This window comes from Mus caroli, chromosome 17, assembly GCF_900094665.2.
Source record: "Mus caroli chromosome 17, CAROLI_EIJ_v1.1, whole genome shotgun sequence".
In the NCBI taxonomy this organism is placed as follows: Eukaryota; Metazoa; Chordata; class Mammalia; order Rodentia; family Muridae; genus Mus; species Mus caroli.
In genome coordinates this window covers 52,170,381-52,185,666 of record NC_034586.1, presented here as the reverse complement: position 1 = coordinate 52,185,666, position 15,286 = coordinate 52,170,381, and the positions used below count along the sequence as shown (strand labels likewise).

Below are 15,286 nucleotides of genomic sequence, written 5' to 3'. Positions count from 1 at the left end.
CAGGGCCAAAAAGTGGGAGTGGGTGGGTAGGGGAGTGGGGGGCAGGGTATGGGGGACTTTTGGGATAGCATTGGAAATGTAAATGAGGAAAATGCCTAATAAAAATATTTTAACAAAGCCCTAAATTTACAATCCCCCAAACCTCAGAAAATTGCATTTTCAGCTCTGAATGGGCTGTATATGAGAATGGTTAAAAAAATAAACTATTACAATAGCAAACAACAACAAAAAAAGAAGATGGAGAGTGGATAAGTCACCATATGGTAGGTGAGTTATGAAAACTTTGCCATGAAGGACAGTAATCGGTGCTAAGAGCAGTCCAGATGAAACATACAAATTTACACCTCAGGGCTATTGAGAGGTAAATAGACTCAAATAGCTTAGAAGGTAGATGTCTGCCTAGCTCAAGTACATTTAATGCTTATTTTAAATATAAAATTTGTGTTTCATTTATCTGGGAGCTGAATAAATAAAGTTGGTGTAGAGACCCTGATTTGAGATTAACTTTTACAACTCCTTACTTTCCATATTATCAATGACTGATGTAACCACTGGAGTATGATTTAGAGTGATTGATAAAGAGACTATTTGGTCTGAAAACCTAAGATAATTAATATTTGGTCCTTTATTGAAACAGTTTGCTTGTTCCCAATTCTGTCTAGTGTTCATGCTCTGCCATCCTACTGGATGAGTGTAAGACTCAAAGTGCACACTAAGCGTATCTCTGAGTGCAAGATTGTTAATGTGGATGGCATTCTATTATAGGTATGACAAAGTTTGTAACTCAACATTATCAAAATCATTACCAATTCAAGTAACTGCTGAGAGGAGAGATTTGGACATTTTTTAAAAAAGAGGACAGAAATTGATTAGTCTTCATAATGTAACCTGGAATACTTTTACTTGGCTTCCTTTCAGCTCTCACCTTTCAAAAAATACGTGAATTACAATTATTCCCACATGTCTATCAATGGAATAAAGAACTTCCATCTCCACAGAGTCACGTTGAGAGCCACATGAGCGACAGACCACCCTTTGGTAGTTGGTATTTTTCTCCTCATTGTTATTGTCATTCAAGGAAATTATCTTAATTTCTACCTACTGTTTGAGGCTCCTAAAGAACACAACACTTCTGATTTTAATGGGGGAACTGTGGGATTGCTTTAACTATTCCTTATTTTCCTGAAGTTGTTTTCAAAGTGTATATATATTTGTAGACATGTCTGGGAAAGAACTTCTTATTTTACCAAAATTCTCAATGCAATAAAACACCAGAGAGAGCTACTAAGAGTTTCAGTTAGATTATGGTTTTAAGAATTAGAAAATATGGGGACCAGCTGTGAGAGAGTACATCTTGGATGCACACAGGCTTGGTTCTGCCATTACTACTGCACAAACTCAGTGTAGAGCTGAAAGCATGCAGGAGGTGGAACCAGGAGGATAGGAAGCTCAAGGACACTGTGGACTACATAGTGAGTTCCACTCCATCCTGGGATGCATGAGCCCATGTCTCAAAGAAACAAAGCATCAGTAACTAAAAATTGTGTCTATTGTTTCAAACAATATTTTTGTTTCACAAACACACACATATGTTTGAATATTCCATTATATATATATTTAATATATATATTAAATGGAATCTATGAATGGATAACTTTTCATGTTTTATCTATAATAACATCCCCTAAAGCACCACCAACAAAGGAAGACACTGAGAACCAATATTCTTGGTTTTCATACAAACACAAAACTTATAAATTTAGTTTTCCAATGAAAATTATGATGCTGAAGTTACATTTATACATTTTCTTCTCACACACATACACAGACACTTTTCTTACTGGTTGTGTGTTCCATAATTCTTGTGGCCAGCTATTGCAGATACAGCAACAATAAAAGCAGGAAGCCCATATCCTACAGGATACATGAACCTCTTCTTGAATCTGCCTGAGTTGCTGTAGTTGGCCACTTTGAGATTGCTCACAGTGAGAAAAAGATGTAGCCCTTCCAGAAACATCCACATGAAGGAAGCCAAGTAGAGGTAGTGCAACACCCCCGCTATGATGGAGCACAGCACCTGGGAGGGAAAATAAAAAGATAAAAGGAAGATATCAGCTGTGCCTGCATCCAAGTCTCAGTACCTGTTCTTTTACTGGACGTTGGTGTGGTAGCACAACAGGATTCTGTGACATTTTGCTTGGAAACAGTATATCTTGAGGGAGTACTATATGATCATTAAAATTTACACATGGGTAGTAAGTTACATCAGAAAATTCCAGGGAGTTAATGCTACCAGCGCATGCCTCAAATCAGTAATGCAGAAGGTTTCCTAGATCATTTCCCCAGAACTTTAAACATAACTTTAAGACAAATGTTCTGTGCTGCCTCCTGGAGGTCTTCAGTGGAATCTGCAGGCAATCTTTTGTGCTGGGCACTTGAAAATAACCATTGATTGGCTCTCTTTCCATCTTGATATTATTTTTTTCCTAATTGAATAAGTCTTAGATAAAAGGCAAAAAAAAGCACCCCAAAATAAAACAATGTTTATCAAATCTTTGTTGCAGTATCTGTGTTTAGAGAAAATGATAATGAGCCCCCAGAGAAAAATATTCACTGTTTGTTAGTGCTACATAGATATAATAAATGTCCTCTCAAGATGAGATTTCATCACTTTCAGTAAATGTAAACCAGATTTACATATCACAAATAATATGATACTAGAAATAAATATTAGGAAATTAAGTTTTAAAATGTGTACTCATTTTTGATCCATAATTATCTAAAATACTTTTTAGCTATCACTGTAATATTTAATATCATCTTTGTTGTTATTATTATCATCACTCTGTGTGTTCATGTGAAGAAGACAAACAATAACTTTCTATGATTTCATTCATTAAATTCAAGTCACTAAACTTCTGTGACAACTGAATTTACTCATTTCAGAGTACAAGGATTTATTGGACTAATTTGTTTTACAGAATAATTTTCATTTTATGTTTATGAGTGGCTTCCCTGTATTTACTATATACATGGGCAATATTTATGCCTCCGTATGTATGTATCTGAGGTCTCTAATGCAAAAGGAAGTTACTGGATCTTTTTGAAATAGAGTTTCAGACAGCTGTGAGCTGCAATGAGAGTCCTAGCAACCATATCCAAGTCTTCTGCAGGAGCATCAAGTGGTCTTAAATGTCTCCAGCTACTTTCCTGACTTATTAGATGATGATGAAGATGGTAGAAGAAACTGTGATGACCATGAGAAGGGGTTGAATTGTATGATACAAAAGCTGGATGGAAAAAACAATCAAAATTCTAGGGATGTGAAGCATATCACAGTGTCTGGTATGAAATACACACAAAATGAGATAAAGGTAGATTAGATACTGTTTAAATGATACACAACTACTTGAGTCAAAAAGATTTCTCACAGCTAATGATATCTACCTGTCATCATGAAAAACTTAATTTGAACACTAGACCCCACATGATATAAAGAGAGAAAACAAGATGTCCTCTGATTTTTACAAGTGGACCATGTATAAATATACACATACAGTAAATGCATACATGTAAACAATTTTATAAATATATAAGACACGAGGACAGTAATATAAATTACTAGAACAGGATGGGGATAGTAGAGAGAAAGTGTTCAGGAAAGTCATGATTTTTTCCTCCACTTTGAATGGTCCAAAATCAAAGGAAACTCTTAAAATTGTCAGAAATTTTGAATAAAAATAAAGATATTTACCATTCTTAGTCTTAACTGTACCACAAAATCTTGTCTGAGATAATTACACCAGTATGTAGTTAAAGGAATTGTTGTCAGCACCATTTGTATTATTTTTAAGGACAACTGGTAAATGACAGAAATAACCACTCATTCTTTCAGATGATAAATGGGTAACCAGCATGTGGTAAATCATACAATGGACTGTTATGGCCATATAATAAAAACAAGCTTCCAAAAATGCCATTATCTTAATGGATATTAAAACATCACAAACACATGCATGCATAAAGAAGGCAGACTGTTGTGTAACAATTCATTCTGAAATTAAAAAGCCATACTAGATGTAGGCTCATGAAGCTCATAAAGAAAATAACCGACAATCCCCAGGATAGACCTGAAACTGACAATGTGAACAGGTTATCTCCTCAATATTATACACACAGTAAAACTAACTAAAAAGACCTCCACCTGAACCCGTGGCAGATCAGCATTCATTTTCCCCAATCCCTGCAGCCTCTCTGTTTCCCAGGAGGTCTGCTCTAAACATAGGCAAGACTCCTGCCTCAATACTCATGCCAAGTGGGACCCCCATAGGGCCCAGCAGACTTGGGATCTACCTGAACACCACTGCTCTTTTGGTCTGTACCTCCACCTGTAGCTGTGGCAGAACGGCATGCCTGCTCTCTAACCCCACAGCCCTAGCTGTCACCCAGGAGGACTGTTCTAACCAAAGAAAGGGGAGGCCTGCTCAAATCCAGGTCCTAGAGCTCCATCTGCATTTGAGGAGGCCTGCTTCAATCAGAATGGCTAAGAACAAGCATTCAAGTGGCAGCACATGCTGACAAGAATGTGGAAAAAAAAAACCCAAACTCTCCTCCATAGCTGATAGGATTGCAAACGCATACAAACACTCTGTAAATCTATGGGCAATTCCTTAGAAATTTAGAAATAGTTCTACCTGAAGTCCCAGCTACACTGCTCCTTGGCATATACCCAAAATATGCTCCACCATAACAGAAAGATACATGCTCCACTATGTTTATAGTGGCCTTATTAATAATAGCCAGAAACTGAAAGCAACCCAGAATTCTCTCAAAAAATGGGTACAGAAAATGTGGTTCATTTACACAATGGAATACTATTCAGCCATTAAAAATTAGACCATCATGAATTTCTCAGGCAAATGAGTGGAACTAGAAAATATCATTATTGAGTGAGGTAAATTAGATCCAAAAGGATAATGCATGCTATCTACTCACAGATAAGTGCAAATATACAGAATATCTATTATACACCTCCAGATACCACAGGAAGTTTTACAAGAAGGAAGGCCCAAGTAGGGATGCTTCAATTCTACTTAGAAGGGGGAACAAAATAATGGCAGAAGGCAGAGAAATGGAGGGATCTTGGTAGAAAGGGGAGGGGAGGAGAAAATGAAGGTAGCATCAGGTATAGGGATGGACAGAAGAGAAGCCCAGAGGGCCAAGAGAATGAATGGAAATATGTAGCTGCGAAGGTTGGGGGTTTGGGAAGAACCTCTAGAAAGTCCCAGAGACATGAGATGTGAGATTTTCCCAGGAATCAATGGGGGTGACATTAGCCAGTATTCACAACCGTGGGGAGATGGAACCTGAAGAGTTCACCTCCAGTAGATAGACAGGATCCACAGTGAAGGGATGGGGTCAACCACCCACCTCAAAATTTTTAACTCAGAATTTTTCATGTTAAAAAAAATTGCAGGAACAAAAATGGAGCAGAGACTGAAGGAAAGGCTTTCCAGTGACCTACCCAACTTGGGATCCATCACATGGGTGTCAAGTCCTGACACTATTACTGGTGCTATATTGTGCATGCAGACAGGAGCTTAACTTGTGGTCTTAGTTAGGGTTTTATTGCTGTGATCAGACACCACAACCAAGGCAACTCTTGTAAGGACAACACTTAATTGGGGCTAGCATAGAGGTTCAGAGGTACAGTCCATTATTACCAAAGTGACACCATCCAGGCAGGAGGAGCTGAGAGTTCTACATCTTCATCTGCTAGCAGAAGACTGACTCCTGGACAGCTAGGACAAGGGTATTAAATCCACACATGTTAGGTCACACCTACTCCAACAAGTCCACACCTCCCAACAGTGCCACTCCCTGGGCCAAGCATCTACAAACCATCAAATTCCACTCCCTGGCCCCCAGAAACTTGTTCAAACACATGAGTCTATGGAGGCCATATCTAGCCATAGCATTATTTATAAAGTACATTTAGTCCAATTTCTAAAGTCCTGATAGTCTATAGCAGTATCAACAATGTTAAAAGTCCAAAGTTTAAAGTCTCTTCTGAGATTCATCCAATCACTTAACTGTAATCCCTGAACCAAGACAGGAAACCAGCTGGGGAAACTTCAAACTCTGCATCTCCATGTCTGATATCAAAGCAAGTTTCAGATCTCCAACTCCTTTATCATCTTTGTTGATGGCAACAAACTTCATTCTCCCAGGCTGGTTCCACTCCCTGTTAGCAACATTCCTTGGAAGATATCCTATGGCTCTGGCATCTCAAAAAATCTTGGGGTCTCCAAGGTGATTTCAATGTTATAGCTTCTTGTTTTAATGTCTGGGAACCACACATGATTATCTAGGCTCCAAAGGGCTGACATCACTTCTCCAGCTCTGCTTTCTGTAGAACCCTGAGCTTAGGTTGATCTACTCCACTGTCGCTGCTGATTTTGGAGATCATCCCATGGTACTGGCATCTCCAATATGCTGGGGTCTTCCACTGAAACTAGGCTTCACCAATAGTCTCTTATAGACTCTATTCATTGTGTCAAGCCACAACTCCTTTGCATGACTCCTTGAGTCCTGGGCCATCAACTGCATCTAGGGCTGCACCTTTACTAATGGTCTTGCAAGACCACTCACAGTGCCAAGCCTCAGCTGCTCTTCATGAACCCTTCATGCCTTTAAACCAATACCACCTGGGTGACTCTTACACTTTACCAATACAGCTGCAGCATGGGATACAGCCTTGGCTATCTCTGGAATGTAACTTCTTGTGCTTTCAGCACTTTCCAGAAGATTTTACCTCAGCAATGCTGGTCTCTTCTTAATTACAGAAAATTTCTTAGCTCCAGCTAATCACCATCAATTGTCCCAGTAGTTCCTTCTAGTCTGGACTCTAAAGCCAGAGTCACCTAGCCAAACCTGCTGAGTTATTCTGCTTTCTGTTGTTGGAACATGATCCCCATAGATTATCTTACCAGCTTTCCCCCTCACTGCGTAAGGTTGGCTGTCCTGAAACTTGCTCTGTAGATTGACCTTGAACTCAGAGCTCTGCTTGGCTTTGTCTCTTTAAAGGTGTGTAGCACCATGCCTGAACCTAAATTTAAATGGGTAGGGTCTTGCCCCAAGTTCACCACTCTCTTAATTCAAGTTAATATTCTTGAACACAATTCAGCTATATTTCACTTCCTGATACCCCTTTAATACTTGAGCCATACAGTTTATAATTTTCCTATCTAAGCTTGCTACACTTGTTCAAAACACACCGGAGAACAATGTCTCTGCTGGGCTTTTTTGAGATTTCCTTTGTCAATGCAATTAATATAAATATCTTTATCTTAGACTCAGGTAGACTCTTCAGATGAGGGCAAAAAGCAGCCACATTCTTCACCAAAAGACTACAAAAAACATTCTATATGCCACATACTGAAAATTTTCACCTCTGAAATATCTTGGGCCAGGTCTTCACCATTCAAATCACTCTCAGTAACAAGATTTTCCATATTCCTACTAGGATAGCCATTAAGCCTCACTTAAAGCATTCCACTGCTTTCCAAATCCAAAGTCCCCAAATCCACATTTTTCCAAACAAAAGTATGGTCAGGTCTTTCACAGAAATGCCCCACTCCTGGTATTAACTTCTGTCTTAGTTAGGATTTTACTGCTGTGATCAGACACCATGACCAAGGCAACTCTTGTAAGGACATTTAATTAGGGCTGGCTTCATGTTCAGAGGTTCATTCCATTATCAAGGTGGGAGAGTGACAGTATCCAGGCATGAGGAGCTGAGAGCTCTACACCTTCATCTGAAGGCTGCTAGGACAAGGGTATTAAAGCCCATAACCACAAGGTCACACCTACTCCAATAAGTCCACACCTCCCAACAGCACCACTCCCTAGGCCAACCATATATAATAGTTTATATTATACACATGGTTATACTATGAGAAGCCCTACCAGCAGCTGACTGAGACAGTTGCAGCTACTTACAGTCAACCATTGGACTGAGGTCAGTGACAACTTTGGTAGAATTTGGGGAAAGATTAAGAAAGCTGAAGGGGATTGTAACTTCATTGGAAAACAAAAATTGTCAACTGTCCCTGACAACTGGGAGCTCCTGGAGATTAACCCATGAACCAAAGAGCATACATGGACTTGTGTGAGGCTTCTGGTACATATGTAGCAGAAGATTGTCTTGTCTGCCCTCTGTGGGACAGGATGTGCCTAATCCTGTAGAGACTTGATGACCCAGGGAAGAGAGATAATGGTGTGTATGTGTGGGGAGCACAAGGGAAAGCTGCCTCTCAGAGGTGTAGAAGAGGGTAGAGGGGGTGAAGAACTTTGTGAAAGAGGCTGGTAGGGGGCAATGTTTGGAATGAAATAAATAAAATAATTAATTAAAAACTGCCTCAGAAAGATTATCTGATTAGCCAGGAAGCTAAGATGGACACTCAGTCCACGTCAATTATTTGGAGAACACTCCCTGGTCTGTCTACCTGCTTGCAAGTCGTAGGGACTTTTGGGCTTATTTCTCGATTGAGTCATCACCAATGCTCGAGTAAACTTCTTGGCAATGAAGCTGCCTTTCTGTCATTTTTACCCACATTGCTGTAAGTAACCACAGTAAAATTATTGGTCTGGACAATCTAGAAAGACAGAAAACAGATTCGTGATTGTGTAGGTGGTACATGAATCTTTTTGCACAATCTGTGCATTTGACTGACCTGTATTATGCTACGGGGTATTTTTATCTTTGGAGTATACATGTTTCCTATGTAGATGTGTGAGGCACATGTATGTGTGTGTATTGTTTGCATGTATGTATGTGCATGCATCTGTGTATTTGTATGTTGTATGTTAGTGAGATGTGTATGATATATATATGTATATATATATACATATATATATATATATATATATATATACATATATATATATATATACGGTGTGAGGTGTTTGATGTGCTAGTGTGTGGCACATACTTGTATATGGTGTGTGTGGTGCATGCCCATTTGTGCACAGAGTTATTCCGTTATGTGGTGTGTGCACATGTGTAAACATCTATGCACTTATGTGTGTGAAGCCAGATGAAGGTATGCTGCTGAGACTCTCCACCTTGTTCCTCTGAGAAAAAATCTCCCACAGAACCTGGTTCTTCTTATTTCAGTTATGTTTGTTGGTGAGTAAGCTGCATAAAACTTGTTGACTTCATCTTCTATGTGACTTTTTTTGAAGATACTGGGATCTGAACTTAAGTTGTTTGTGCAAAAACAGCAGATGAAGGCAGTGGTGGCGCACACCTTTAATCCCAGCACTTGGGAGGCAGAGGCAGGTGGATTTCTGAGTTCAAGGCCAGCCTGGTCTACAAAGTGAGTTCCAGGACAGCCAGAGCTATACAGAGAAACCCTGTCTCAAAAAAGCCAAACAAAACAAACAAACAAACAAACAAACAAAAAACAGCAGATGACCTTCATCCCTAAGCCATATTCCTATCCCAAACATACCCTTTCCATTATTGTGCCAAATTCTTACTAGAGCCGTTAATGAGACACTTGCATATTAGAGAGGAAGCATAAAGCTATTAGGCTGTGAGCACTCAGCATTTCTTTAGTTGCATAGGGTCATCATACAGCCCAGTAGTCACTGATTATAACAATTTGTTATGCATTCAGAAACAATTAATGGTAGGTTTCAATTATTCATGCCACACATGAATATAATCTTTAGAGGGAATGCATATTATTTTTTTAAAATATTTTTATTAGGTATTTTCCTCATTTACATTTCCAATGCTATCCCAAAAGTCCCCCATACCCTCCCCCCCACTCTCCTACCCACCCACTCCCACTTTTTGGCCCTGGAGTTCCCCTGTACTGGGGCATATAAAGTTGGGAATGCATATTCTAATTTGCTTTATATACCACCTTTCAATATATGACACAGAGTTCCATAGCAAAGAACAGATATATCTTAATGGATAGGTATTTAAAGCTCAAAGTGACACTTCTGGGAAAATTTCTTTCTATTTTTTTTTATCACTTTGTAACATAAGATAGTGAGAGCAAATACTTGTCTTTCTATACAGAAACTACTCATAATTGCAATAAAGAACAATTTATTGATCAGTGCTGAGCCCAGAAGAGCAATCATTTATAGGAGGCCCCATGACTTTTCTGTACGTTTATTTATTTATTATAACCTAGAGTGTTATTGTTGCCAGAACTAGCCTCTGACTCATAATCCTTCATAGTTTCCTATGTAACCAACTAGAGTAAGAAGTCCTTGCAGTATTTTTTAAATGATTACATAGGAACTGAACATGGTCTTATGTTATGTTATGGCATTCAATATGTCTAACACAAAATAGGATGACCAAGGCCAGTTATTGACATATTACCACACATTTACCAGTTTTTTTTGCTGGTACTAGAAATATTAAAATGGATTTTTTTTTACTGGTAATTTGATGTATTCACTTAGTTATTGCCAGTGTTGTTCTATGATACAAGGATCCAACCTTATCATTTTTATATTTTTCATTAAGTCATAATCAACTGGGTTTGGTGGTGTACACTCAAACACTAAACCCATAACATAATTATAATAATATGTTTTTGTGATCTGAAAAAACACTCTGCGCATAATCAATATAGAAATTTGTCCAGGAATAAGACTCAACAATTACTTATTTTTCCACATTGTTAAAGTGAGAATTCACTTCAACAAGTTCAAAAATCAATTAGAATGAAGAGTCAGTCACTTCAAGCTATCCTACTGCTGATTCTGGAGTCTTGTAGGTAGTACAAGAACTTCCAAACAAGACAGGGCATCAAGTGAGGGATGGGGTTGCCACCCCATAGTCACATCTCTGACCCATAATTGTTCCTGTCTGAAAGAATTACAAGGATGGAAATGGAGAAGAGACTGAGGAAAAGAAGGTCCAGTGACAGGCGTAAAGTGGGATCCAGCTCAAGGGAAGGTCCCAAGGCCTGACACTATTACTGAGGCTATGGAACACTCACAAAAAGGGACCTATTATGACTGCCCTCCAAAAGACCCACCAAGCAGCTGAAAGAGTCAGATGCAGATATCTGCATCCAACCAATGGACAGAAGCAGCTGACCCGTGTTGAATTAGGGAAGGCAGATATAAGCTGAGGAGAAGGGTGATCCTGTAGGAGGACCAGCAGTCTCAATTAATCTGAACCCCTGAGATCTCTCAAACACTGGACCACCAAACAGGCAACATACACCAGCTGATATGAGGCCCCCAACATACATACAGCAGAGGATTGCCCAGTCTGTGTTCAATCAGAGATGATGCACCTAACCCTTCAAGAGACTGGAGGCCCCAAGGAGTTTAGAGGTCAGGTGGGATGGGGGGGTGGAGGCATCCATGTGAATACTGGGGGGTGTGAGATGTGGAGCAGTTGGAGGATGGATGGGGGTGTGCGGGGAATGGAATATGGAATGTAAAAAATAAGCTAATTACAAAAATGAACTTCCAAACATAGGGCCATATTACTCAGCATGTCTTACAGTTTGCTGTGCTAAAGTGTTAGTTCTTTAAGAAAGAGAATATGAAAGGAAATTCTATGCACTCTTGGTTTTATCCATATAAGTGTCCACTCCAAGAGTTTGTTGTATTTAAAAATTTTTCCTTTGGGCTTAAATGAGGACTTTGAAGCTGTGTGTTGACAGTAACAAGTGCACCATTAGCATGTAGGAAAAGAACTAACATACTTTAAACCTATTTGTTTACATCTATCCTGAGATGATATGCAGTTTACCTGTGAATAGGGGAATGACCCAGTAAGTAGGAGCATTTGCTTTGAAAACATGAGGATATGTGTTCAAATGCCCAGAAAAATAAATGAAAATTGAACATGTTTTCATGTGGCTACAAGCCCAGCACTACGGGGCAAGGGAGGGATGTATATCAACAAAGCTGTCTGGTCAGCCATCCTAGTGAAAGTGGAAAGTATCTGATTCAGTAAGAGACCATGTCCCAAGGTACTAGTGAGGGCACAATAGAGAAACAGCCTGACACTTGCTTTGACTGCTGTATTCATACACATTACTGTTCACATGTGTACATTCATGTCCATGAACTAAACTCAGACAACCACCAACACAAACGACACTGTAGAGTGACATTACTGCTAGTAATACTCCTGGTTCCAAAATGACCAACTAAACATAGAAATTCCTTCTACTCCATATAGTAAGAAAGCTGAAAATTTCACCCTGCATTTTTCTTCCAACATCTCTACTGATGATTCTCTCTTCATACTTGCTAAGGACGTGATAGCTATGAATGATTAGGGCAACGAAGTAATTTTATGAAGTCACTAACCTTAGGCTTAGTTCTGTTGATGCCTGTGAGGAAGAGGAGGTCAGCCAGGAAAAGGCAGATGGAGAGCTGCAGGTGGAGTGTCGTGCTGGTATTCTGAATGGGTCGACACAGGAGAAAAGTGATGGCCGCCAGAAATAGGCACAAGAGAGAAAGACTCAGTCCCACGTAGGTGATCACAGAGAGTACAGAAAGCACACCGTCCTCCTACAGACCACAAAGGGATACTTCAGAATCTATATACGGCAGTTACTGTAATATCAACCTTAGGAAACCTGAGAGACTGGAGATCTTGTTCTTAGTCATGTCATAAAGTTTGAGATTAGTGCTTAGCCCATGAGAGTCAGGGAATAAATATTAACTAAATGAAACAGGAATGCAGAAGTATATAGCATGATGGCCCTCGGATAGTCATCTGATAAACATGGAGTAAAGTGCAATAGGGGTATGCAAATCTAAGTTATAGACTAAAAGCTACATTAGACAAGGCTACTCAAATGTCTAAAATTTATGACTTTAGAGAATTGGAACTTTGCACAATGGCAATAATATAATTATAATTGTATTTAGCCCCATAAATACCATCTACTGCCTATCTGTGAATAACCCAGCATTCTTGGGAATATTATATAAATTCTTTTGAATCACACACCAGACCTCTAACTTCTATTATTCCAAAACCAGAAAATAGCAACAGCATCTGAGGCTATGCCTGGTTTCCATGCTTCCCTGGGATTCATCTATCTGATGTCCCACTATCACATTTGAATTAATTGAATATATTATTTTCTTTTTTCTCTTACTATAAAATTATGCTATTTAGAAAAATCTGTACTTATCTTCCTGGGCCATTGTCACTTACATTTCACCCAAGAATAAAGTATTTTTTTTTAAATTCTTATGAAATGAGAGCTTTGATAATTTTGTTACTTCACTTTGACTTCTTTTAACTTTAGTTACCTGAAGCTTTGTTGACATCTAAAGATTCTGTAGAATGATGCTAAGTCTTTGATAATGGCCAGGCGTTTCAGTTTGATTCAATCAAGGCAGTTTGGATATAACTATCTTTGCAAGTTAAACGATGCTTCCAATTCCAGATCCCACTGTCCCCTGAAACTTGAAGGTCTGCCAACTCCATTTCCCAACATTTGAAGTCTTTCCTTGATTGATCATGTTAACTCCAGGAATATTTATGGAACAGTGGAAGTTTCTGCAACTTTCCTTAACCCACCTACCAATATATATATTTAAGATGACTTCATTTAAAATTTTGTTTTTCTGTTACTATAAAATCTTCATGAAATAAAATTATTGAAGAAAGGTCATGTGTTCTGCCTAGCCTTAACCACCCTTCAATTATAATGACTATGGAGTGTGTATTCTGCAGTCATTCCAAGAATATTCCAAGGGTCCTATAAGCACCATGTACCCAATGGCTTGATTTAAAATTTAGTGAATATGTTACTGTAAAATCTTCATGAAATAAAATTACTGAAGAAAGGTCATGCATTATATCCAGGCTTAAGTAAGCTTCAGCTATAATAATATGAACTGTATTTTCTGAACTCATTCTAAGAATCTTCTAGGGGCAGTATAAGACCTATATATCCAAACTTGTAATATTATACATATTGCCATTCATACTGTTCCCATTTCATCTCTACAGCCAACTACTGGTATTTCTTGAGAATTTGGCAGTTTTATCAGGGGACTGAAGCTATCTATAAACCTTTCTGGAGGCTCAGATGTGAAATGTTCTCATCAGTTGTGTATTTCAACATTGATCTCCAGTTGGTATACTCCTGGGAGGTTATAGAACCTCTTGTGGGTACAGTTTTTCCAGAGGGTATGTTCCACCCTGGGAAGGCTTTGAGGTTTTATAACTGTGTCCCCCCTTTTTTATTCTCTACTTCCTGTGTGTAGAAAAATTTTATCTCTCAGTTTCTAGCATCTGCTTATGCTATCACTCTTTCTGCGTCATGGAAGATGGTGCACCTTTGGAACCAGATGGCCAAATGAACCTTTTTCCTTATATTGCTTTCAGTCAGTATTTTATGAGAGAAACAGTAAAATAACTAATAAAAAATTGACAAAATCATTTCCGTTGTCCTTCATGGAGTGTTGGCATCTTAAGCAAAGCATATAACTTCAGTGGTCAGATTTCTAACCAGTAAGTTCAGTTAAATCAACCTTGGTGATAAATAATTCTACAGAATATGAGTGAGATAACAGAGGAGGAACCAAACTTCACTCATTATCTTATGGATTTTCTAAGAATAATCTCTAATAAAACCTACAGCCTTACATCTAAGACTGAATATATATATATATATATATATATATATATATATATATATATATATATAAACAAACCACACTTTGATGCTTGAGACTTATGAGACTTGATACCTCATGGGGTAGAGCCATGAGCACAGCAAAGCTGGACAGGTGGAAACACTTGCAAATGGTGTAGGAATTATTGGTGTTCACGTGAGAGCATCCTTTAGTAGACCAGCTACCCCCTTCCTCTGATCCTTCCCAATGGACACAGAGATGTTCTGCTCTTGAGTCAATGGGCTGTAAAGAAAAGAAAATAAAAGAACATGTTTTTGTGTCAATATGCCAATCTTTAATTAAGATATGTGACATTAGCTAGCACATGATTTAACAACTGTCTTTCCATCTCATCTCATCTCACCTCTTGCCCTTCCTGATCTCTCTGCCCTTCCTGCAACCATAGGAACTTCTCTACCTAGGTTAATTTGACACACACTTGATTGAGAAAGCATATGAGGGGACATTTCACATCTTTCATCTCACATAGATTTTTGTTTCATCATTTATTCTCGATTTCTATGTATACTCCATTGCACTGGGCATTGACTCAGCATTGGCCTACTGCTTTCTTTCACAGAAGAAACCA

At 38.6% G+C, this 15,286-nt stretch overlaps 1 protein-coding gene across 1 annotated transcript in view; it reads right to left on the bottom strand.

Annotated features, from left to right (window-relative positions):
• LOC110283901 (adhesion G protein-coupled receptor E4) overlaps positions 1–15,286 on the bottom strand; it is a 319,788-nt gene that overhangs the window by 261,833 nt on the left and 42,669 nt on the right. Inside the window, exons 10-12 of the mRNA XM_021149445.1 lie at positions 14,773–14,940; positions 12,367–12,570; positions 1,842–2,077 (exon numbers count right to left, since the gene is read on the bottom strand). Of these exons, the coding sequence (XP_021005104.1) occupies positions 1,842–2,077; positions 12,367–12,570; positions 14,773–14,940 (608 nt within the window). The remainder of the gene's footprint in view (positions 1–1,841; positions 2,078–12,366; positions 12,571–14,772; positions 14,941–15,286) is intronic.